This window comes from Fusarium poae, chromosome 2 (genome assembly GCF_019609905.1).
Source record: "Fusarium poae strain DAOMC 252244 chromosome 2, whole genome shotgun sequence".
NCBI lineage: Eukaryota > Fungi > Ascomycota > Sordariomycetes > Hypocreales > Nectriaceae > Fusarium > Fusarium poae.
The window spans coordinates 1,236,603-1,260,402 of NC_058400.1; the positions used below are offsets into that span (position 1 = coordinate 1,236,603).

General features: G+C 41.3%; 7 protein-coding genes and 1 non-coding gene across 8 annotated transcripts; 4 read left to right on the top strand and 4 right to left on the bottom strand.

Moving 5' to 3' along the window:
* Positions 1 to 4,478: 4,478 nt before the first annotated feature.
* Positions 4,479 to 5,801, bottom strand: FPOAC1_004334 (uncharacterized protein; the record flags this gene model as incomplete). Its single annotated transcript, XM_044848886.1, has 1 exon — positions 4,479 to 5,801. The coding sequence occupies one exon, from the start codon at positions 5,799 to 5,801 to the stop codon at positions 4,479 to 4,481; it is 1,323 nt and encodes a 440-aa protein (XP_044707596.1).
* Positions 5,802 to 6,468: 667 nt separating this feature from the next.
* FPOAC1_004335 (uncharacterized protein) lies at positions 6,469 to 7,368 on the bottom strand (the record flags this gene model as incomplete). Its single annotated transcript, XM_044848887.1, has 1 exon — positions 6,469 to 7,368. The coding sequence occupies one exon, from the start codon at positions 7,366 to 7,368 to the stop codon at positions 6,469 to 6,471; it is 900 nt and encodes a 299-aa protein (XP_044707597.1).
* Positions 7,369 to 11,093: 3,725 nt separating this feature from the next.
* On the top strand, positions 11,094 to 12,979 carry FPOAC1_004336 (uncharacterized protein; the record flags this gene model as incomplete). Its single annotated transcript, XM_044848888.1, has 2 exons — positions 11,094 to 11,278; positions 11,332 to 12,979. The coding sequence occupies 2 exons, from the start codon at positions 11,094 to 11,096 to the stop codon at positions 12,977 to 12,979; spliced, it is 1,833 nt and encodes a 610-aa protein (XP_044707598.1).
* Positions 12,980 to 13,678: 699 nt separating this feature from the next.
* FPOAC1_004337 (uncharacterized protein) lies at positions 13,679 to 15,094 on the top strand (the record flags this gene model as incomplete). The annotated part of the gene is made up of 1 exon (XM_044848889.1): positions 13,679 to 15,094. The coding sequence occupies one exon, from the start codon at positions 13,679 to 13,681 to the stop codon at positions 15,092 to 15,094; it is 1,416 nt and encodes a 471-aa protein (XP_044707599.1).
* Positions 15,095 to 15,626: 532 nt separating this feature from the next.
* On the bottom strand, positions 15,627 to 16,930 carry FPOAC1_004338 (uncharacterized protein; the record flags this gene model as incomplete). Its single annotated transcript, XM_044848890.1, has 6 exons — positions 15,627 to 15,630; positions 15,713 to 15,964; positions 16,022 to 16,071; positions 16,130 to 16,247; positions 16,301 to 16,733; positions 16,789 to 16,930. 6 exons carry the CDS (start codon positions 16,928 to 16,930, stop codon positions 15,627 to 15,629), a joined length of 999 nt encoding a protein of 332 aa, XP_044707600.1.
* Positions 16,931 to 19,222: 2,292 nt separating this feature from the next.
* FPOAC1_004339 (uncharacterized protein) lies at positions 19,223 to 20,428 on the top strand (the record flags this gene model as incomplete). The annotated part of the gene is made up of 1 exon (XM_044848891.1): positions 19,223 to 20,428. One exon carries the CDS (start codon positions 19,223 to 19,225, stop codon positions 20,426 to 20,428), a length of 1,206 nt encoding a protein of 401 aa, XP_044707601.1.
* Positions 20,429 to 20,625: 197 nt separating this feature from the next.
* Positions 20,626 to 21,222, bottom strand: FPOAC1_004340 (uncharacterized protein; the record flags this gene model as incomplete). Its single annotated transcript, XM_044848892.1, has 2 exons — positions 20,626 to 20,785; positions 20,837 to 21,222. 2 exons carry the CDS (start codon positions 21,220 to 21,222, stop codon positions 20,626 to 20,628), a joined length of 546 nt encoding a protein of 181 aa, XP_044707602.1.
* Positions 21,223 to 22,435: 1,213 nt separating this feature from the next.
* Positions 22,436 to 22,507, top strand: FPOAC1_004341. The gene has a single exon. It is a non-coding gene; the product is annotated as a tRNA-Gln (tRNA).
* The last annotated feature ends 1,293 nt before the right edge of the window (positions 22,508 to 23,800 follow it).

Consider the following 23,800-nt stretch of genomic DNA (forward strand, 5'->3'; position numbering starts at 1 on the left):
TATATTTTCTAATAAAATACTTTTAAATATATTAATATTAATATTATATATTATTAAATAATCTTATATATAATTTATATTACTTATAGAGATATTTAAAAGCTTAATAAAAGGCTTTTTCTTTAAAGTAATATATATTTCTAATTAAGCTTATAAAAATAAGTATATTAAATACTTTAATTATATAAGGCTATTAATTAAAAAGTTATTTTAACCTTTAAAGATAATATTATAAATTATAATTATATCTTTAAGTAAATATATATTTAAATTAATAGAATTACTTTTAAAGATATTTAAAAGGGTTTATAATTAATCTATTAAAATAGCTTCTATATAGCTTTTAAAGTCTTTTACTTTTAACTAGAAATAAAGATTCTAAGGTTACTCTAGGTTTATATAAAGTCTATTAGCCTATTTATATATATAGTATATATTCTATATATATATAAACTTAATAAGCTTTTCTTATATAATTAATATATATAGATATAATATAGTAATATAGTTTAATAGATAATTATATAAAAACTAGCCTTTAGTAGTAATAATATTAAAGTATTTCTATAGATTATTAATTATAATATTAAATAATAAATAAATATATATATATATTAAAACTTAGCCTTTTTTTTATTTAATTAAAGCTATTAGTTTTTAATCTTCTTATTATATATACTTTTACTATAAATTTAAATATTATTAAATTATATTTAATTTAATATTATATTATTTTATTTATATATTTATATTTATAAAAGGTAATAATATATACTAGCTATTAAAAAAGTCTTATTATTATAATTAAATTAAATAAGATATAGTATAGTTTTTTATTATTAAAAGGTATAAAGATATTACTTTATAATACTTTATAATATATTTATTAATATATTATAATAAAACTATATAATATACTATAAATAAGTATTAATTATAATATAAATCTTAATACCTTAAGCCTTTAATTTATTATATATATTAAGAGATTAAATAAAGTTAAGCCTAGCTAGTATTTACTTAATTTAATAATACTTTATTATATACTATTAATTAAATATATTTATAGATATAAATTCTTAATAATATTTATAAAAGGCTTTATAGCTTAAAATAAATTAATATTAATATATATAAATATAAAGATATATATAATTAAAGGTTTAAAGCTTTATATATAATTTATTCTTATTTTTAAAGAAATTATATAATTTAATCTTTATTATAAAAGATATTTCTAGTATTTAATGCCTTTAAAGCCTTAAATCTTATTAAATATACTTAAGGCTAGTCTTTATAATAATAAAGCTTTCTATTTATAGTTATAAAAATATATAATAATTATTAAGGATTTAATTATAGAATAATTCTATAATTTATTAATATAATTACTTTAAATCTTTTATATTTTTAACCTATTAATTACCTAAGGAAAAGTCTAAAGCCTATTATTATATAGACTAATATAATATTAAATAGCTTACTTTAATATTAAACTAATTTATAAAAGACTTTAGAATTTACTTTATTATTAATTAATTAATATATATTTACTATTTAATTTAAATATAAAATAGTTTAAAATTAACTATAAAGTAATTAAAAGATATAATATATAAAAATAATCTTTTAAAATTATAATTAGAAAAAAAAAGAGAATAAAAGAAAAATATAAAAGGTTTTAAAGGATTTAATTATAAAAATTAAAATAAAAATACTATATATATAATTACCTTAGTTTAAAGAGGAATTATATAATTATATATATAGTATTTTTATTTTAATTTTTAAATTATATATATAATACTTTTACTTTAATTTTAATTTCTATACTAAGGTAATTTTATATATAGTATATTTACTATAAATATATAATAAAGTAAAGAATTTTATTAAATAACCTAAGGGTATTATACTACTTTATATATCTATATAATAGGGCTTTATATCTCTATATATTTATAATTATAGTTTTTATTATTAATAAATTAATTATTTTTTTATAAATTATTAAAAATAGCCTTTAGACTTTTAAATTAAAAGTATATAATAAAAAACCTTATTATAAATTAATATATAATAATATATAAATATATATATTATATATATTTAAATATACTTTTTCTTTTTCTTATTAATAGCCTTATAGAAAATAGTAATAATCTTAAGGTAAATCTTATAGTTAATACTCTTTAAGATATTTAAGCTATTATTATTATTATCCTTATTATTACTTTTAATATACTTATATTTATAGAAAGAGTTTAAGAAAAAGTTAATATAATTAAATAGAAAAATATATAGCTTTATATATATTTATAAAAGAGTAAGTAATACTAAAGTAATTTTAATTATAATTAATATAAAAAAAGGTATTATTTTTAATAATATAGCTAATTAATACTTTATTGCCTTTTAAATACTTTTTATATACCTTAGGGTTATTATTATTATTTATTACTTTCTTATTAAAAAGATAATAAAGTATAATATTATAATTCTATATATTAATAAAATTAAGAATATACTTAATTTTACTCTTTTATTTTAATTTCTTAATATATAATATAAAAGGTTAAGATTCTTATATATATAAGTATATAAATATATTATATTAATATAGTATTTACTTAATCTTTCTTAATTACCTTAAGACCTTTAATAAAATAACCTTATAAAGTATATAAAAAAGCTTAAATAATAAACTTTTTAACTTCTTAAGGCTATATAGAAATATAAAAATTAATTTTAAAAATTATAATATTAAAAAGCTTTTCTAGAAAAAGCTATATAGCCTAAGGATTAAATTCCTTTAAATTAATTATATATATAATTATAATATTATTATTATTATTAGTTTTATTTTTATTATTATCTTTATTTTTATTTATAAGTATATAAAGAGGTAATTTCTTATATAAAGAAGTCTTTTTATTTAATTTAATAGAATTAATAAATATAGAAGATTTAGCTATATTATTAAATATAATTTCTTTAGTTTTAAAAGTAAATATATTTATATAAGATTATAATACCTTTTTTACCTTTTTATAAATAGCCTTATTACTTTATATTAACTTAATAATACTTTAAGAGGCTATTATAATAAATAATATAAAAAAGTAAATTTAATATAATTTAATATAATTTAAATACTTTATATAATATATTTATTTTATATATATTAATTTTTAATATTTAATTTAAAGGGTAATTTTTTTTAATTATAAATAGTATAAATAAAGTAAAAAATAATATAAATTAAAGCTTAAAGTAATATAAAACTAAATATTATAATATTAAATTATAAAAAGGTATATTAAAGGTATTATTAAGATTTAAAGGAAAGGTATTTTTACTTTATTATATATTATATAAAAAAAAAAAAAAAAAGAAATTATTATAAAATTAATAATATAATTATATAAATATATAACCTATTTATATTAATAAACCTTATTTTATTTAATAATTATAAAAAATATCTCTCTAATAGGTCTATATAGAAAGGGTTATTATATTAAAAAAATATTATATCTGCACTTTTGGGACACTGCTCCCTGTGGCCTTCCGTAGATGGCGCATCGGTTCCAGACGGAGGAACAGGTTGAGCATAGGACGTCCCCTTTTGACTTCCTCGGCGACCAAACTGGAGGATCCCAGCGCAGAATCGATGTACTGCGAGGTCACTGACCTTGCTGAAACTGTTCTTAGTCCCCCCCCTGGGACTTTCTACGCCATGAAGTGAATCACTGATACTCTGAATCCGTGGAGCATTGGGTGTGGTTAGAGGTTGGCCTTAATTTTTAGATTTCCCGTATAAATCGGCTCTGACTCATTGTCGCGAGCATCTACGGATTCCATAGTCGCAAACCCATTTCAGAACATTCGGTTTTTATTTAGCCTGGCACATACAGTCGTAAGGGAGGGACGGACGCTGTCCTTGTTCTGCCTTTGTGGTGGAAATGAGACGACGATGAGGACGTTGAGTACCATAAGACGACCTCGTGAGTTCCGCTTAATTGGTATACAAAAGCGGATTCATCTGTACAATTATTCACGTGGATATCATGCGTTGGGGTCTCGAGAGGAATGCAGTCGTGTCTGTGTCTGGGACGGTCTCCCAGCTGGAACATTGATGTCAATAGCAGTGACAGTTGAGAGATTGCTGCAGTTCATCCATGGCATGTGTTAATAACTACATTTCCAGCTCGAAGGACAGAGAGTGTATCAGCGAAACGCACCTGACCTTCCTGCCCACGACACGACCGAGGCGCCTTGCTCGTTTGCTTGTCTACGTGAAGTGAATCACTGTGTCGCATCTATCGTGGAGTATGTTAATCGTTTGTAACAGGTTTGGATATGATCTTTATACTATCTAACTTATCTCTGAAACACTATACTCTGTAATGAACATCCCAAGTCTTGATCAATATACACACCGATGCATCCCAACAGCGATCCCCTCCCCCATCACATCACCTCCTCGGAATAACAACCAACGGATCCTCCCCCTTCCTCAAAGCCGTCATCAAAAGCTGCATCCTCCCATCAACCCTCGTATCCAAAATCTCACAAGCCTCCCTCGGAGTCATTCCCTCCTCACACATCTCTTCTACCTTCCTCACAATCTTCTGTCTAACACCAATATAATTACTCGCATACTTTCTCTCCTGCAGCGTTCCCATGCGCCATGAAGTGTTGTACTTGTTCTCGAGTTCTTCAATCGCTGGATTACCGTTACTGCCGTGCTTCCACTCTTGCCATACCAATGCGACGGTCTTGGGCATGCGAAAGTATTTGAAGCGGCCGCCTGAAGGACCTGCTGCGAAGCGAGGCGCTATGGAGCGGGAGACGGTGTAGCGAGGCTTTTCGGCGTCGGGGTCGTCTTCTGAGGGTTCTGGGGACGGTGATGCGCGTTCTGCTATTGGCTCTGTTTCGTGGTGCTCTTCTTCGCTCTCATCTTCATCTTGACCCTCGGGTTCTGGGGCGTAGTCTTGATCGTTTGTATCCCCCTGAAACTCATCACCCGACTCTTCATCTCGGCCAGTATCCTGTACAGTATTGATAGCCTTCCACGTCGAATGCCTCAACCTAACACTTCTCACATCCGCTCTCGTTCGTCGCTTTACTTCTCTTTGAGGTCTCATAGGGGGATTCTTTCTCTTTGGAGCTCTTCTCCCAGTACTCCTCACAGGAGGTGTTTCCATATCCGGCGTAGGCGGCAATTGATCAAAAATGGCGCTATCACAGGCCGTTGTTTCCTCTGGTCTTTGTTCATTACTCGGCCCAGACGGCTTTGGCTGTTCAATACATTGCTGTACAGCTGCGCAAAGTCCTTTGACTTCGTTCAAATGAACACCTCCAAACTGATTCGCAATCTCAAGCTCTGCAGAAGCAAAACGTCCTTGTTTGACTTCTCTCATGAATCCGACGAATCCATCCATGAGAACGACGTGCATTTGAAGTCGCTTATCCATTTCCTTTATTTTTTGCATCATTTCTTCGTTTTGAAGGGTGAGACGGTCGGTTTTTTGTCTTTCGGTTTGGAGCTCTGACGTGTAGTATTCTTGCATGTTGACTACCATCCGAGCGAGGCTGAAAGGGACTTGGTCGATCGCATCGTCAATTGACTCTTCTTTACTGTCGCTGGTTTTTGTTTCCACGAGTTCGGGGGATTGTTGGCTTGTGGCAGGAGTAAATGGTCCGGTGCAAGGTTCCGATGCTGATCGCCGAAGTGAACCCTCGGACACGGAGCGGGACACGGAGGGTGTCGGCGATCGGGTTGGTGAAAGAAGCATTGTATCGATGTCGCTCAATTCTGAAGATAAAGACATTTTGTAAAAAATTGTACAGAACTTTGACTCGAATGAATGAGGATCTCCCTCGTCTCTGGCAATACTCCCATTCTTATCCCCAGAGAATTGACCAGCGATGCGGTCCAAGCTGTCCACCGGGCTTCAGGAACAAAGAAACATCACGGACCCAAATGACAGACGATTGTTTGCTTGATCTTGAGAAATGTCAATTTCTTTCTTTAAACAATACTAACTATGGTAGGTAGGCATAAATAGCAACAGCCCTGTATGAATAGCAGTGTAAATGACGGCAATCAATAAAAAAACAATACTTCCTCACCATATGTATCATGCATCCATCTCTTCATCTATTTCGTTTCAAGTCTTTCTTGTGTTTATGTACGTTTCTTTCTGAAAAAAGAACATGCTTGCTTGGCTTTCAAGAAATCATTATCATACGCTGCGATACTGTAAAAATAAAAAATAAACAATTACAAAAATACTGTTCAAAAACCAACGGGTATATAACGCCAATGGATGCTGCTTTGATGCGATAACGTAGAGGTGTGCGGGGTGATGGGGAGGAGGGGGCTGTTGTTTTTCTTTGTTGTATGGAATAAAGAATACCCCTGGCCTTGTGATAGTTTGTTTAGTGGTGGCTGGTTTTGGATCAGATGTACGCTGCGGGTTGAACCTCGGCCTTTTGGCGTTTCCAGAATTTCCATCCCTTGCGTCTTCTTCCATTCTTGTTCTTATTCTTATACGTCATCTTTTCCGTGTGATGATCATCCTCGAGCTCAAGCCTGTATCGTCGCACACTTCCTGAATCGTCGTCAAACGAGACATGTCTGTTCTCGCGAGACACAAAACAGTCTGGAACGATGTGTTTCAGAACCCAGCCTTTTACACCGCGCGTGGCAGCATCGATGGCGGCGTACTCGAGACGGCGGGTGCGGTCGCTGGTCCAGTAGTGTGTTGTCTGCGGTGGTGGAGAAGGGATTGGCGTGGGTTGAACACGACGATCGGGAACGCTGTCGGCGAGCTGAATGGGGTCTGGCGAGGGGAAGTGGAAGAAGGCGGTGGGTTGCTTTGAGGATTGTTGAGTAGCTGTGTTTGTGCGCACGAGATGGAGTGATTGAGCGCTTGTACGGCTTGCTTGAACGGGGTGCGTCTTTGCTGAGCGACGAAGAGAAGGGCGACGATCTCGGAAGCGAGTTCTGACTCCTGAACCGTTGCTGCTGTTACTGCTTGTATCCCTGGAAGATACATTCGACCATCGACTTGAGGTAGTAGTGTTGGAGGTAGAAGTGCGTCGAGGAGTATTGGACTCGTAGCCAGAATCTTGTCGTTGCATCTTTGCTGTGGGTGGTCGACGTTCCCTCACCCAGTTGTTATCCTTGGTGGGCAGCGGCTGCTGTTGACGCTGAAGCTCATTTTGAAGTTGTTGAAGACTGGTGGTATCGTATGTCACGGGTGGTCGAGGAGGAGGAGACGCAGACTCGAACAACTCGGTGTCTGCAAAGCTGTGGTATGTCGTTCCTGACGCTCGAGACTCGGACCTCTCATCCATCATGAAGCTAGCATCAGACGCTTCGACCCTGTCTTTATCGATAAAGAATACCAAGGTGGGGGTGTAGATAGATAGGAATAGAATATTAAATCGTTGTTATTGTTTAAAGAAAAGAAAAGGAAAGAAAAAAGAATGTGAGGTCTATGAGAAGATGGAGAGAGAGCTCGCTTTCTCTTTATTTCCTTCCTTTCTTTTAAACGATAGAACAACAAATCTCGGAAAGAATACCCCGTCCCAGCCAAGGTTCTTTTTTCAGGAGGTATTATTTTTCCTCTTCTCTCCCCAACAAAACAAGAGGAAAAATAACAACAACAAACTTTCTCTTTCTCTTTCTCGCGGTGAGGCGGGAAGCGAAAGAAGAGGAAAAAAGGGTTCTCTCGGTTAATAATAACGGGGAGAGAAAAAGAAGGAATGGAGTCAAGACAAGAACAAGCGAAAAGTTGCGGTCTGCAGGAGACGGCGCAGGCGCAGCCAGGTTCCTTTTTATTTAGCGATTACAAGAAAACTGAAAGTGAACCAGGACCGGGATAAAGACCCAAATGTCCCAAGTTGAGTTGCAGTTCCCAGGGACCGCTAGCAGGGGGGGAGTTGCAGTAGCTTAAGCGGGAAAAAAAGAGAACAAGACCTGGGCCTTTGGGATTGGGCGGTGAAGATATGCACGATGGCAGATGAGGGATACTCAAGTGGTGTCATGCACCTGAAGAGGTAATAAGTGTGGATAAATATGGTTAATAAGATGAAAGAGCCAAGCAAGATGGATAGGTAATCGAGGTGAAGTGAATATGAGATCTGAATGAATCCCCTGTAGTCCTTCACAATCGAACGATTGACAATCTAGCGGTGCGGTTTTAAATCCCTCTCGGTCGTACTTTACATATAAAAACGGTCAAACGGTTAGTCTAGTCTCATGATTACGGATAGATCGTCCAAGCAAAAGAGAAGAAGAAGAAAAAAAAAGAATGTCACCTTATCCCAACAACCACGTTGTGGAGAGTTTTTTTTAGCGCTCTTCAGTTGAGTGGCGTTGACGATCGAACGGAAAAAAGAGGAGTCGTAAAGGCTTATGGGGCCGGTTCGGCTGCGGAGAACGGAGTGAGTAAAATATTACCTAGCGAGAGAAGGATGTCCCATAAGCGAAAAAAAAAGAAGAAGAAGAAGAAGAATAGGAGTTGTTTAATAGGGGAGAGAGAGGATGTGTCATATGACGAGTACAGTTAGTTGATAGATCTACTTGATCTTCACATGTTCAGTTGACTTGACTGGACTGGACTCTCAAGACATGGAATGTCTGATATCTGGTCTGTGTGCCTGGGGGTGGCCTAAATTGTCAGTTGTTCATCCAGTCTCGACACCGACAGTCAGTGCTCTTGAGGTAGTAGTGTCAGACCAGGGAAGCTAGAGAAGTGAATCGGCGGGTTACAACGGAACAGAAACCCATAAGCAGTCTATCGATCGTCTCTGCAGGGACCCCCCCACGTAGCGTCGTGCAGAAAGGATTGGTCGATTGGACCATTTTGACTCTTGACTTTTACGCGGCCCGCCTGCGCCTTTTTACCATCGGTTAGGTCCGTGCCTGGGGAGCTACAGAGTATGTGAATGTGTGTTGCAATAAAGGATTGAGTCTGACAATAATCAGTATCGAATCGACAGTCTGTATCAACAGTCAAGTCGAGTTGATCACAGCTTGTCCATCCCACGTGTCAAATGTCAAGTGGGACAGAGGATAGGTACAGGTTTGTACATATGTACAGTCGTCAATGCTGCATAGTCCCGCCCGTCAATAACAAGGCCATGATATGCAAATCATGCACCAGGTTATAGCTGACTTGTACATAATCTCTTCCAGTCTCTCAGGCGGGGTTTCTCTCATGACGATGGATGTCCACCGTCCGTTCTCATTCTCGTGACTCGAGCCAAGTCAAGTTAAGCGCTTGTCCTTTAATCGCGGGGATGATCCCAGCGTCTCTGAGACACTAAACCCCCTCATTTACAAACGCTCAGATAAATTTAGTGGCAGAACATTTAGTGGACAGACAGACACCCAGTAAATACTTAACTTGATGAAAGCCGGCTCTTCCCGTCGGACCGGCTTTTTGTTGCCCAAGACCGCTGATATGACGCGTTTTGCAGATATCGCCATCATGAGAAGAATTTACTATATTTAAATAATAGAGAAAAAGGACTCGTCATTTTTTGGCGACAAACTGGGGAACCTTTTGGACGGCAATGATAGGGTACCCCAGATAATAATACAAGAGGGGTCTTTAATTGACAGATGGTACCTGTCTTGATTGAGTCCATCACAAGATTCATCTCAAAACATGTGAAATCGGTGATAGAAATACCAGCCGAGGGCAGAGAGTCTAATGCATGACTTGATGTGGCAGCCGTCTTGTTCACCTGATACCTCCAACTAAAAACTAAGCTTGTATTGGAGGTGTGCCACGCCGCCCAGGCACGGAATTGAAGCCACCTACGGAACTGTGCCTCATTCTCCTGCAAGGTTATCTCTAGCCGTTTCTTTTTCCTTCGAGATTTTCGAACTGGATTGCAGTATACATACACTCTATAAAGCAAGTGAAGATTGTTCCTTGAGACATCATGATGATTACATTACATTGAATCACTATAAAAGACGATACCCGACATCGGAGACGATTAGCGTCGTATTGGATTGCGAAAATTCTACTTTACTGTCGATTCACATGCCTCACGATGTGACGCTACTTGATGCACCTTGACGATCATCAAGTCAGGTGCTGGGACAGTCAAACAGTGATAGGATGGTGAGTGTTTGAAGGGTAAATAACAGAAATGCCAGAGTTGCAGGTTGTGAGTATCCGTGGGGGGACAAGACAAGGAACCTGAGACATGCTGCTGTAGGGTGAGTTGTCGACGTCGCTCATTACCTTGGCTGGACCAATATTGATGCCATATGCCGGTAGAATTGCCAAGTCTAGAATTGAGGCTCTCGATTTGACGGTCGGGAAGTGTCAATGCGTATCGCTGTACATGAAGCTTACCCACTAAAATATACAGGTAGTGAGTGATATGACACCTTTGTTTATGATGACAGTAATGGAAGATACGTTGCAGCCTTACACCGGTCTTTAGATCATAGACATGCCTAATCACACTGAAACAATTGCAGTTCTCAATTTTGGGTAGTTATCTGATTCATTCTCGAGTAGTCTCGTTATCAGTGGCCGCTGGTCGCAAAGATACTATTGATCATATCTGTTTTGACCAGAAACACAACTACTGAAGCTTGAACCGCAGAGATAAAAACATGCAACTGCAGTTTGTCGCTCATTTCACATATCATTGTTAATCAATAGGTAAATTGTTTAAAACTGAGTGCAACAAGATAAAAGTCATCATCTAAATACTCGTGTGGAATTGTCATAACTTCATTTGCATCGAGGTATAGGGTGAGCTCCACCCAAAAATAGCATCATTCAGACAGAGCTGACCAAAACAAAGTTTAGATGAGGCTGGGGTAATCTCTAGGGAAAGTGTTCTAACCCAAATCATCGACAAAAGGTCGATTCCCGTCTCGACTTTTTGATGGATGCGTCCATTTGAGCAAGATTCAGCCAATTAATAGTTCGGATGACCCGGAAATGTTATATAACGTAATCACAATCTTGTCCCTCTTCATTCCAGCACGAACAGATAGAATCTCACTCTTTTAATCTTCCATCATCTTTTCTTTTAACGATGTTATGGACTTGTTAAAGAGACACGGAGATCACGGACATGGCCATGAAGAGAAGCATGGTCACGGACATCAGAGTGAAGATGGACTGAGACAGCACTTCCTTGCATGCCTTTACTGGTACGTCCTTGCGACACTGCTGATAATAGGTTCTGTCTCACATTTGGTCTCACTCTTTGTTGCTAAACAAAGGTAAGTGGTGACACAATCACATGCTAAACAAACAAACACTCTGACACCAACAGACTAAAGAGGAGGGATTTGGGGGTCAGTTCAGATACGGCAATTGAGAAATGGATCGATACACCAAAGAATATTGCTTCGAGAGTAATTGGGCCGCTGCGCAAGACCATTGTTGTTGTGGCGTATGCTGCTTTTATCGCCCTTCTCATCACCTACAAGTCAATTAAGCATGATGGCAATTTTCACGAGCGCATCGCTTTTCGCGCAGCATGGATTACAGCGACACAGACTTCTTTGCCGTTTCTTCTAGCAGTGCGCGTCAATCCAATCGGTCTTTTACTAGGAACTTCATACGAGAGGATCAACTGGTTTCACCGATGGGCATCAAGAATCTTCTTCGCTAGCGCCACCATCCACGGAGGCTTTTTTACGTACGAATGGCTCGTGGCCGACTTCTTCTGGACCGAGATCAAAACAGTCAAAATGGTTCTCCCTGGTATTGCAGCATGGTTCATACTCGCCTGGACCGTCGTCTCAACAATCCCCTTCTTCCGTCGCATAAAATATGAGCTCTTTGTCGTGCAACACATCATTTCTGTCGTGTTACTCCTAGTGTTCCTGGTCCTTCACGTTCCAGACCACCACCTTTTTAGCATCTGGTGCGCCGTGGGCGTTTTTGTCTATGATGTTGTGACACGCTCGGCAAACCCCATCTGGCGGAACTTGAGAGTACGAGTCTCGGCGAACCCTTCTGTGCGATATGCGCACGACGCCCAAGTCGAAGCCGTCGACTCGGAATTGACTGTCATGACAATTCGAAATGTTGGGTTCAAGTGGAGTCCTGGACAACATGTTTTGATCTGGTCGCCTACTTTTCGATGGGAGACGCCGCATCCGTTTACTATTGCGAATATTCCTGACACACAAACGAAAGCACAGGATGTTCAATTAACGATCAAGACAAAGACGGGATTGACGAGAGATTTGAACGATTGGGCGAGAAGAACTGGATTGAGAGGGGATAATGCGAGTTTGCGCGTGCTAATCACGGGGCCATTTGGAGCAGTGCCGAATTGGAAGCAGTACGAGAATATAGTTCTTGTCGCAGCATCGACTGGAGGATCATTTACGACGCCGATTCTCGAAGATCTACTCACGTCTCAATCCCCTGGCTGTATCCGTACCATCAGCGCTTTGTATATCGTCCGTCGCAAAGCCCACGCCCAAGTCTACCTCCAACGTATAACCCGTCTGTTGTCGCGCGCCAAAGAGATGGGTATCTCGACAAAGATACAAGTCGCAGTCACAAGAGGCCCTGGTACTGTATCCGAAGCAGTTCTCCAAGACGAAAGCCGCGAGCGATTAATCGAGCCAGAAAACGCAAGAGGACCTAGTGTTGAATTGGAGCGCTTCTCAATAGACTCTACGCGATCATCGGAGAGTGGAAGGGAAGACCAGTTGTTGAAGGAGGAAGTGGATATGGATCTCGATGGGGCGTATGCATCGGCTATTGAACACACTGAGGGACGGCCTGAGATTGCGACATTTATGAGGGATGCTGTTTGGGACATCCCCGGGAGTGTCGCTGTCGCTGTTTGTGGAGGAGAGGCTATTGAGAAGGTCGTCAAGATGAGCGTTGCGACGTTGAGAAGAAGGGATGGGATGAATGCTGGTGATGTGTATTTACATGTTGAAAGGTCTGATATATGATAATGTTAATAGCAAAGTGAAGTACACATATAACCCCAAAGTAGTTCGAGCTGTTAGTAATTGAGGTGTCCCATCTCATTCGGACAGCATTTCACAGCGAAACAACAATCACCACATCTTCTTTACTGTCATGCGTATCAATCAGTCAATCTATCTCTCTCTTCCATCAGTGTCCTCTTATTTGACACAGCAGCCCCTCTCCTACTTCGCCCGTCGTTGCATTCAGGCCCAGATTCCGTTTCTCCAACGTCCGGGTATCGTCATCGCGGTAGCCTTTGAGTTGGAGGTTTACAGAATCCAGAGTGAACGCCTTTTCTTTGGCAGGTCACCGGAATCGTCAATTCTTTCTTTGAGCTAGCAATGTTCTCTCACAACTACAAGAAAGAGGAGGAGAAAATGTACTCTTTATGGTTGTTGTTCACCACTTACAAAGACTATGTTCAGTCACCGTCAAAGGGCATCATCTTGTTACTCACAATGAACAACGCCTTTGACACTGCAACACTCTGCTTTGTCTACATCTCTAGAACAATAAACGCTTTACCAGCACCGCCTCAAAACAAAATTTCATATATATCCTTCGAACATCCATTCATTCACATCACACACTACAAGCTTCAATCAAAAGTCTCTGGTTAGACAATCTTTACACCATTTCATCAAGCACACACAACTCAAACTCAACGCCCAACGCCCAACATGTGTTATATCACTGTTTACCACTTTACGCACTGCGACACGCAGCGTCGTGCCATCATCAATCCCATCACTGGAGCGACAGTCTTCCACCCCTTCGAACAACCACAGCAATGCATGCACGGCATCATCAAACTTCCTCCTCCTGCGGACCCCAACGCTAGCGCTCCGTGTCCCGTACACGGAACCTGCTGCCATGTCGGCCAAGCCTTTGTCTGCGAAGGGAAAGACATGACCAAAGAAAAGTGTCTCGGATGGCAGACTCACCATCGGGTCATGGAGCCCAGGATGCTGGAAGTCTATGGGACACAGCTCCAGCCTGTTACCACCGAGGATTGGAGGGTTATGCAGCTCAAGCCCGAGACTGAAAGTTTCTCATATGATGAGGATATACGAATTCAATTCTTCGATGCTGGGGCTAAGATGTATGAGCTTGCGCAAATGGGGAGGCACCTCGTTCAAACCCTTTCCCAGCACGAGCGCTCTAACAACGGCGCGAAGCTAGAAGAAAGGGATTTCCTGCTCCATGGCGAGCACTACTGGTACTGGATGGTTGCGCGCAAAGAGCTCCTTCAGTTAACGGAAGCCTGGGAGAACCTTGCCAGTGTGGGATGCATGGAATTCTGTCCTTCAAAGCTCGTCAAAGTCCATCCCTGGATGAAGTACGCCTTTGCCGGGTGGAATGAACGACAACCTGTCCATTTCCCTCAATTCCCTGGGATTCCTTTCGCTTTCCTCGACAACATTGATCGACAGGAGGAACTCCTTCGATGGCATCCTTACTACGCTCGTCGAGACATGCCTTCGACACCAAATGTCGTCGACTGTTTCTGGTCTTCTCCCTCCGTTCCCCAACGCTACAACCCCGAGCTTGCTCTTCATATTGAGCAGAAGGAGAGGGATATGAGTTGGCCTGCTGAATGGTATGGCATTATGAGGGGAGTACGCATTTCACTACCCATTCGAAGTCACGATGATGACGGCCCTTGCCACACCACGGTCGGAGACTGGGGCACTGCTTCATCTCCATCTACGCACTCTTCAGGACCTAGGACACCTCCCTGGGCGATTCCCTATGGTGAAGAGCCCGATTTTGAGTGGGATGAGATTCATTGGGATCAACGTGCTACATTTGCCGAGTCGCCCGCTGTTAGTCCTGGGACTATTCCTGCGAGCGTAGAAGAAATCTCTTCGGTGCCGTATGATGATCGCATGGAGGCGAATTTGTACCAGCTCGAACGATTCATTGGAACCGAGGAACGTACCGACCGGGAGTTTCTTAGTGTCTCTGTTTCGGATGATGTTTCGGATGATGATTCGGATGGGGAGGAGAAGGGCTTGAAGAGGAGACGGAGTGAGGACAATCAAGTTGGTGAAGAGTCAGGAATGAGCCCGACTAAGAGGTGCCGAACTGCCTAAAGCGTTTCTTATGTATGGTATAGAGGAGTTTGGGAATGGTTTCTTGAGGCGTTTGATGGGAAAAGTTATGATGCATCTACAGGAGTTTTGGGAAAAGTTGACCAAGGCTGGTACTTGGCGGATTTGGGATAGATGGTTTTACAATTGGAATAGACAAAAGAGAACATTGGACTTCAAGAAACGGTACATCTGAAAGTGATTGCAATTAAATGACCATTGTAGTAAGAAGTAAACGTATCTGAGGTCTTTGACATAATTTGCACCCCGGTATAAGTTGAGAATTCCCGCAATTTATTATTATGAACATATTATACATTATGATTGCTAAAGTACTAACTGAGATTACTCAACGGGATCTCAGTGTCTATCCTCTTGTAACCCAATCTCCTGGCTCTATAACGTCTGACACCTCGTTTGATCCCAAGTACTAGAGATACAATGACTCCTATTAGTACCGCTAGAAAGACCCAAACTCTCCATCCTCGGAGACAACATGGGTACAGAGTCATGAAGGCTCCAACAACGTACTGTATCAGCTTCTTTGGCTCGGGATCATCAGGAAACAAGCCTTTCCTAACCAGGCCTTTCCAAATTGGACCCTGTGGACCAGAGACATACCGCTTGAGACCGAAGTAAGGAACCTTTCTCTGATTGGGATGATTCTCTGGGTATTCTTCGTCGCCCCATATGCCAGTGAAGTAAAAGAATGAGGTGTAGTTTGTCGTCGGAGGTGAAATTGATCCGGGAGGTGACAGGCGCGTTAGTTTGAACGTCGTGGGATCCATGTGGTAGAAGTACGCCGACAGGACGGGATCCCAGAGTTTCCCGGCATCGCACCAGTCGTAGAGGGCTTTGTCGTGAACATGATCACTGCGATGGGATACGAGTTAGAGCAGAAGTGTTGAAGTAAGGAGGGAGTTGACTCACCCTGAAGATGCGTAGTTGGCGTGTGAACCCCAAGCACTGAACACAAGAGGCTACAGAAGCGCGTCAGCTCGATGATGAGATCTTGATCTTTATAGATGGCTTACATACCCGATCATTTCTGAGTGACAGTCCTTCTTCGTTCCAATTATACGCTGCGCCGCTTGAATGTTGGCTGTAATAAATTCCAGTAGGCTTTCCGTCGCGGAACCGAACGAGGTTATGTTCCCTGTGAGCCATCAGTCAGGCGTTATTATCCAGAGAGGGAGTAAGAAGACTCACCAGTCACCAACATGATCGCCGTAATGCATCCCATCAGCCATACCTCCAGCCAGACTATTCAATGGTGGCAACACCTGCGTAATATTTGCGCCTTGATCATAAGAGTAGAAATAAAAGAAATAAGCATCAACATCGCGTTGACTCCTCTCGACAAGTAGAACAATACATGGCGTAGAGTTGGCTATCCTGCCATTATCATCAGGGGCCTCACCGAGAAGCCATGATGGTAATGTTGTTACGTTGTCGTTGGAAGTCAGTGCGACGACCTGATCGCCATGAACAGAGATATCATTGAGAATGTCCAAGTTATCAAGGTCGAGTTCTGGTAGATCAGCGACGGGCTTGCGATCGATCATAGGCGTTGTATGTCGGATGTGAGTGAGGATGTCAGCTGGCAGAAATGGATCATCTGAATGAAGATAAACAAGAGGTGCTGTTTATCAGTGGTTAGAAGTATCTCGGAAATAGATGAAGGACTTGGTTAATACCATGCCGTGCTATGTATTCTGGCACTAACAAAGCAGTGTCATTTAAAATTGAAGATTTGACGGCCTGGGCCGGCGCAGGGTTGGAAGAAACAAAAGTGAAGTAAATTTGGAATGCTAGCAATACGAAAATCAGACCTCGCATTGAGACGGAGGAACAGACTGAGTGGTTCATTGCCTCGGCTGCATATGCGAACAGATGGACTCGAAACACAAAGTACGACAACTTGACCCAGAACCGCAACGGGGACTGAGTAGAAGACGACAACAGACGAAAACATGTCAAGAAAATAGAAGAAAGAAAACAGACACAAAATGGCTGTCTAGAAAATTCATGTCTTGATTCAAAGCCGACCGCAGCCTGATTTTACTTTGCCCCTTTGCTACATACCTACACAAAGTGAACCACTCAGCATGGATAATCCCAGTGGTGACATTCAGAAGGGGGTGGGAAGCGCTTGCTGACCTTAGGGTATCAGAAAAATTGGCCGCTGTAATCCTAAGGAACGAAATTAGTAGGCCACTTTATGCTCTTTAGACCATAGCCCTTAGGCTTTTTATTTTTGGAAACCTAAACTTAGGAGGTCATTCTTTCTGCTACCCACTAGACTGACTATTCTGAGTGACGATTCCCGAGAGGGCTGACATTGTACTGTATATACTGTGTTACACAAGTATCATGCATCGAGATGACACGCTGGAACAAGACATCTTGAGACTTTCAGCCGTTCCGCCCCTGATTAGAATGAAATGTTCGAGACGGACGTATCATGGCTCATGACAGGACCAGTCAGTCTCATATCGGAGACAAAAGCTACCATTACTCACCAGTTACCGATTGCAGACTTGGTTTGGGGGCCAGCTGGGACTAATGTCGTACAGGAGGTTACGATAGGCTATATGGAGTATGGTTACTGTACCTGGACTTGTGATCAGCTCCAGGGATACCTTGTCTTGGCGGGGGGCCTCAAAAGTCACGCCTTTGATGGAACAAGTGTCACAATGCTTCTGACATTGTTAGGTCAACTATTAATAGAAAGGGTCTAGATATTGGACTAGTTACATATAAAGTTGTTCTCTCCAAGATCTTTGGAGAGATCTATGCAGCAGGGGACAGTTACTGGGTAACCTAGAACCATTTACTTGAAATTCTGTACCACCTCGGAACAGGAGCTGATGATTCTCTTATGCAGGGTTTTCGTTATCAATTTCGAGGTCGAAGACAGTACTAGTGACTTTATATACTGTCTGCCACATTTATGTACTTTGTATCTGTCTCCCCATCCCTGGGATAAGAAACCCCAAGTAACGGAATCCCCGAGATTTTGAAAAGCAGGGGCACACTTTTATCTTGATTGGCGAGTCTTATATGCATAAAGATTAATGCAGAAGTCGAAATCGGAAGGATTCTTGGAATATGCCTCAAAAGTTCAAGTAACAAAATAGAGATGGATGTCTGTCGATATATCTGTCAAGATGTGATGGACCTCCTTCTCCAGCAAGTCTTGGAAGTTGCAGTCCACAAACACGAAAGGGTACTGGCCGTTCTATCGAAGTATATTGACCTTTAAGTTGGTGTAATAAACGTCTTTCTTACGAGAATTACACGCTGGCCTTGTGACGATTACTGTATGTCCCTGGCCAATTACCTCAATCAGCTGGGACGAGTGGAAATCCAGACGAGACGTGAGGCTCAACGGTTCATCGAGTGAGATCTCTTCTGTACTGTGCCGTACTGCGATACTTTCTGACCGTTCCAAATGCCTCATGATCTCGATGAGGTCAGTATCTCACCCGTAGGACTACCACTCTATCTTGGCATTTTGATTTCTTTTTTCCATCAACCAATCTTTTTTGTCATTGTTTGTGGTGGACTTATCATGAAGCCAAATATCAGACCGATATGCATGGATAGTCATTTACATATACGATAATTCGTGAGTTACATCAATGATGAATTGCCGCGCGCCTCGATCCAACTCTTGTGAAGATGGCTGGAGACAGTACTGCCGTGACGAGAAGACGGCTCTCGGGTCTGTAAACTCTGACTCCTCCATATCAGAGTGTCTTCCCTGGAAGTAAAGTCACCTTGCCAGCCATACATTCAGCCCATTAATCAAATGGATGGTGAGAGTTACAGAGGCTGCCCCCCCCCCCCCCCCCTAAGTGCTGCGGAAGCAGCCTCTGTCCTACAGGTGTCCGCTGGGCCTTCCAACTTGAGGTCGTGGGTGACACAGCGGTTTGGTATCTTCCACTGGCTGCTTACATGCAGAGAAAACACCCTCAAGATAAACGGAAAATACTCTGGAAGTAGTCGATCAGGCTGTGGGATAATAAATAATAAGATTAACGTCTACGCATCAAGTCTATTCCATCCAGTGAATCAATCAATACTGTCTTTATCCTCTTCCATACCAAACTTAACTCAGTCGTTACCATGCCTTGCTTCACCCAACACGTCCTTGTACTCTTCATCACCCTTCTTATCCTCCATGTCGGTTCCGCAAAGGCCGACATGCAACCTTTCCATCATTTCTATACAGAATGGGGTTTCATTTTCGAACGCATTATTCGTGTCAACTGCTCAGCGGAGTACGATATCTACACAGACGGTAAAATGCCGAGATCGAAATGGTACGAAACATCCCGCTGGCTCGGGTCTGGTTCTACCTCGGCGAATGTTGTTCCTCTTGCGGACTGCATCGTCAAAAATTCCCCTGAATACATGAAGGCCGGGATGGCGGCTGCAAACGTCGTTTTGGGTTTGACACCAGCCATCCTAAGCTCTCTTGGATCCAGCGTCGATGAGACGTCGACTCTTTTCGTCTGTGGAAGACGTCCATTCCTCGCCATCTGTCTTTGCCTCGGTTCTCCTGGCGTACCGCCGCTGCGTCTGTTCGAGCATCGTCAACTATCTCAGCCGTTGGAGAGACGTCAGGGTCGACTTAAACTCGAACTCTACTCATTCGCGACAGAGGTACTCATATTGATCGCTGAGTATGTGATTGTCTTTGCTAGCATCGCAAATGTTGCTCAGTTGGGTTATGAGATGGGCTCGAGAGTTGTGTTGGTCTTTGCACCACATCTATCATACCTCATTCTACTTTGGCTCTTCATCGGCTCCAGCGCACACATCTTTGCGGCCGTGTCGCTCAGTCTTCGGGTGAGAATTGAGCATGAAGAATACGAAGACGATGACGCGACTTCTGGGCTTCAGTCGTGGATAATCCCATGGTGTAGGAAAGGAACTACAAAGATATTCTTCCTACCAGAGACACTTTTCTACAGCTTCTTTGTTGGGTTTGTGTCACTTCTTATCGCGGCACACATCATATTTGGTACGCTCGTTTTCTCTAGTGTCCTGTTCATCTCGGTTAGAGATTGCATGCCTCTCATCGGACGACTCATGGCTTCGGTCATTGTCTGCAGGGTCGTGTTGATGTACGAGATTGCCAAGATCCGTCATCTCTGTTGGGCAGAGGATCCGCCATTTTTGACATTCGAGGACCCAGAAGACAAAGTGGATGATGTGAGAGAACGTGAACGTGGCTACATGACAGGTACTGACGGTCAGCGTGATGGATTTTCCTTGATTCCCAAGTTCCGTCGGTTCACAACGTTTAGCCCTGGTAATGAGATGTGAAGTTTGAAAGACAAAGTTGATGGAGTAGTCTGAGTGGTGGTGAAGAATATGACGGACATGGTTATGTTTCGCAACAGGAGGAATCCCAATCAAAGTTAACATTCTATTGGATAATATAGTCTACGGATTGAAATGCTGAGGTTCGTACGTCATAAACCAGGACAAATAGTATTCTGTCAGACTTACTCACACCCAGTCTATACTGGCTTCGTTGCTGCAGAGTTGGCCATGAGTCGAGCTACCAATGGTACAGGCCAAGCGAGTCTGGAAATAGGGTTCTCGACTTTTTCGTTTGAAGTAATAGCGTCAACGACAACGACAGCAATGTAGCCTCCAATGGCTGTAAAGAAGTGCCACCTAGACTCTGTCAGTCAACAGTCTTGTATCAGGGGGTAAACTTGAGCATACCATCCATGCAGTTCGAACAGGAATGCAAACGGTAGACCGACGGTATGTCGAATGTCTGTCAAGTAACGACAGGCCCAGTCATCGATCAGCCAGACGACATACCCAAAGATGAAAAAGCTTATGCCAGCAATGGAGATGTTTCGGAGATCGCGCTTCGTGTCGAGATCAAGATTTCGTTGAGAAATTATCTGGAGACAACGACGAGCTATTATCAAGACACCGAAGCCGAAGGACACGGCATGTAGAAGGAACTCGTCGAGGACGACATGCGTGACCATGACAGTTGTAAAGAGTACTGAAAGGGCCAGCCCTACCACTCTTGTGCGTTGGGGACTGGCATTGTAGGATAGCAGTCGGTAGAGGAGGGGTGTTGTCAAGAGGTGCATTGATAGTTCGTCAACTGGTGAACAAGATGATCAGAGAAGCATCATTAGAAGGGAACGGGAGTCGTACACATTTGGGTATGGTACTTGAGTGTCATGTGGTACCCTCCGGAACAAATCCCAACGCCCATCAAGCCGCAATATAGAATGAGGCGGGACGCCGTTGGGAACTTGTTGTAACTGACAAGTCCATAGATTCCGTAGACAACTAAATACGTTAGATGTTAGATGTCTTGGGCAGGACAAAACTTACTATAGGAAAAGCTGCTCAATGTATTGATAAACTCTGCAACGTAGCGTGTCACGATATAATCCTAATTGAGTTAATAGAGTGCCAATGCGGGGACAACGGAGAGAAATGCCTCTTCACAAAAGCTGGAGATGGCAATCAATTAGTGCTGAGTAGATAAAACATAAGCATAAACAAGACTTACTTGAGATACGAGGTCTGAGGACCCCAGACTGGTTCCACCATGACTAGCGCCACTGGTATAAAGTTGACAATGGATTGATCGATGTTTTAGCGCCAGAGTTTATTGTCAAAAGGGTAACTTGTTTTGTTCCAAGACTCGATAACAATATTACACAGGGCGGTATGAAATGGCAGAACACATCAGAGCGTTGTCCTGAGTTGTACGTACAATGTCAGGCTGTCGTTGTGACGGGTAAAACGAACACTTTAAGCGCTGTGGCGCATGTTGTGTAACCGTCACGAAACCCCTATCTCCAAAAGCGACATACAGTGTACAATGGCTTTGTACCAAGTCACTAGGTCTTGTCTCTATCCCATCTATCACGCGGGCCTCCATCAGACAATAGTTAAAACTGAGAGATTGATATATACAGAAGGATAAGACATCTCTCACAACAATTCAATCACCATCATATGTACGAAACAAGCATATTGTCGTCTTGTAGATATTTGTCTCATCCGTCATTAATAAAGAGCCTACCTTACAGAACCCTACCTAAAAGTATCAGTAGCTTTGATAACTCACGGTTACGACTGCATCGTCCCAATTGTTGAACCGTTGGAATGCCAAAATTAGAATAATAGATTGATTGACCAAAGGCTCGGCCCGGTACCCGCTTTTAGCCGCAGTATCATGAACCTCTGAAAAATCTTTCCAAGATATCTCGCAGCACAATATCTCACAAAGAATTAATTATTAGATGAGATAGAGACATCAAGAAACCATAAAAACAGCTAGGCTAAGGTTTCGTGGTCTAACGGTTATGACTGCGGATTCTGATTCCGCCAGCGAGGGTTCGACTCCCTCCGAGACCTTTCTTTTGGATTTAACACTGGTGGATCCTTTTTTTTTTTTTTTGCAGTGTGGGTTATCTCTGGATGAGGTATCGTTTGTCGAGATGTGGTTAGACTCGTCTTTATTTTGGTAACAGGGGAGTTAGAGGCTGCTGCGACACTGCAGCATGAAGTGCAGCATGAAGTTCAAATATCCTCAACTAACAGGCCACCTACACTTGGAAGGATATTCACTCTGAGTGTATAAGTGGAGTTATAATAGAGCTCGGAAAACATTGCTTGTGATTGGCGAGACGCAGGACATGCTTTGTAGTACTCAGCCCCCAAGTCATCAAACATGCGTCCCTGACAGACATTTATATGTCATTTAACCTTCTTTCCAGGGGCTTAGATCATACTAGTAATAAAGTTTCCGAAACCTACATTCGACTGCATTGAACCAGTCCGTCTCTGGATGATGTACAACTCAACGGTGAGCAATCCCCGCAATCCTCGCTTCAACCCACGCCTTGGCATTTCTTCACCCTTGGATTTCTGCCAGTAATGTCATAATTGGAATGAAACTATATTGTAATTCTGCTCTGGTGGGTCATTTGCTTTGTTTAAAATCGTCGTCAAACATTTCGATGGCCTATCACTCACCTAATATACATCTCCCCCCAGTATCAAATAACACTACGATTCTATGTCTACCATGCAGACTCGATGAATCTTGAGAGGATAAGAGAGACTTGGGAATAATACTAGTCTAGTTATGATTTTGTGCCTGTAGCGGGCTGAGTAGACAAGTGTCTCAGCTTACAACGTAAGCCCCAAAAAGTACTTCCGCAATGACGATCTGCAAAGCTGAGTTAGTTTCCCTTGGCACGTCAGCATTCTGACGGTGGCTTGGTATGGAGACATCCGCGGACCTCTTTTATGCCTATTGCCGGATATTCGTCCCTGACGATATATGGTTGAGTAAATCAAAGTGACGTGGTCCTGGGGCTGTGAAAGGCCAAGACCTGAATAGCTTCGGAAACGATGGACTCTGTATACCCGTGGATTCGACCTAACGGAGACCCCACTCATAGAGTGGGCGGCAAAATTCTGGGACAAGGGCAAAATTCTGGGACAGCCAAATAGGTGTAAATAGGTGCAAAAGATTGGTATTTTCATTCAGTCTTCGTCACTTTTGGTCCGAATTAAATAGAGATTGCTAAAATGATAGTATTGGATTGATTTAAAGCTATATCCAAGAGCATTTTATTATGCGATGTATATTTCTCGCTGTGTTGCGGCCGAAAGTTGATGTGATTACTGAGGAACCGTCAG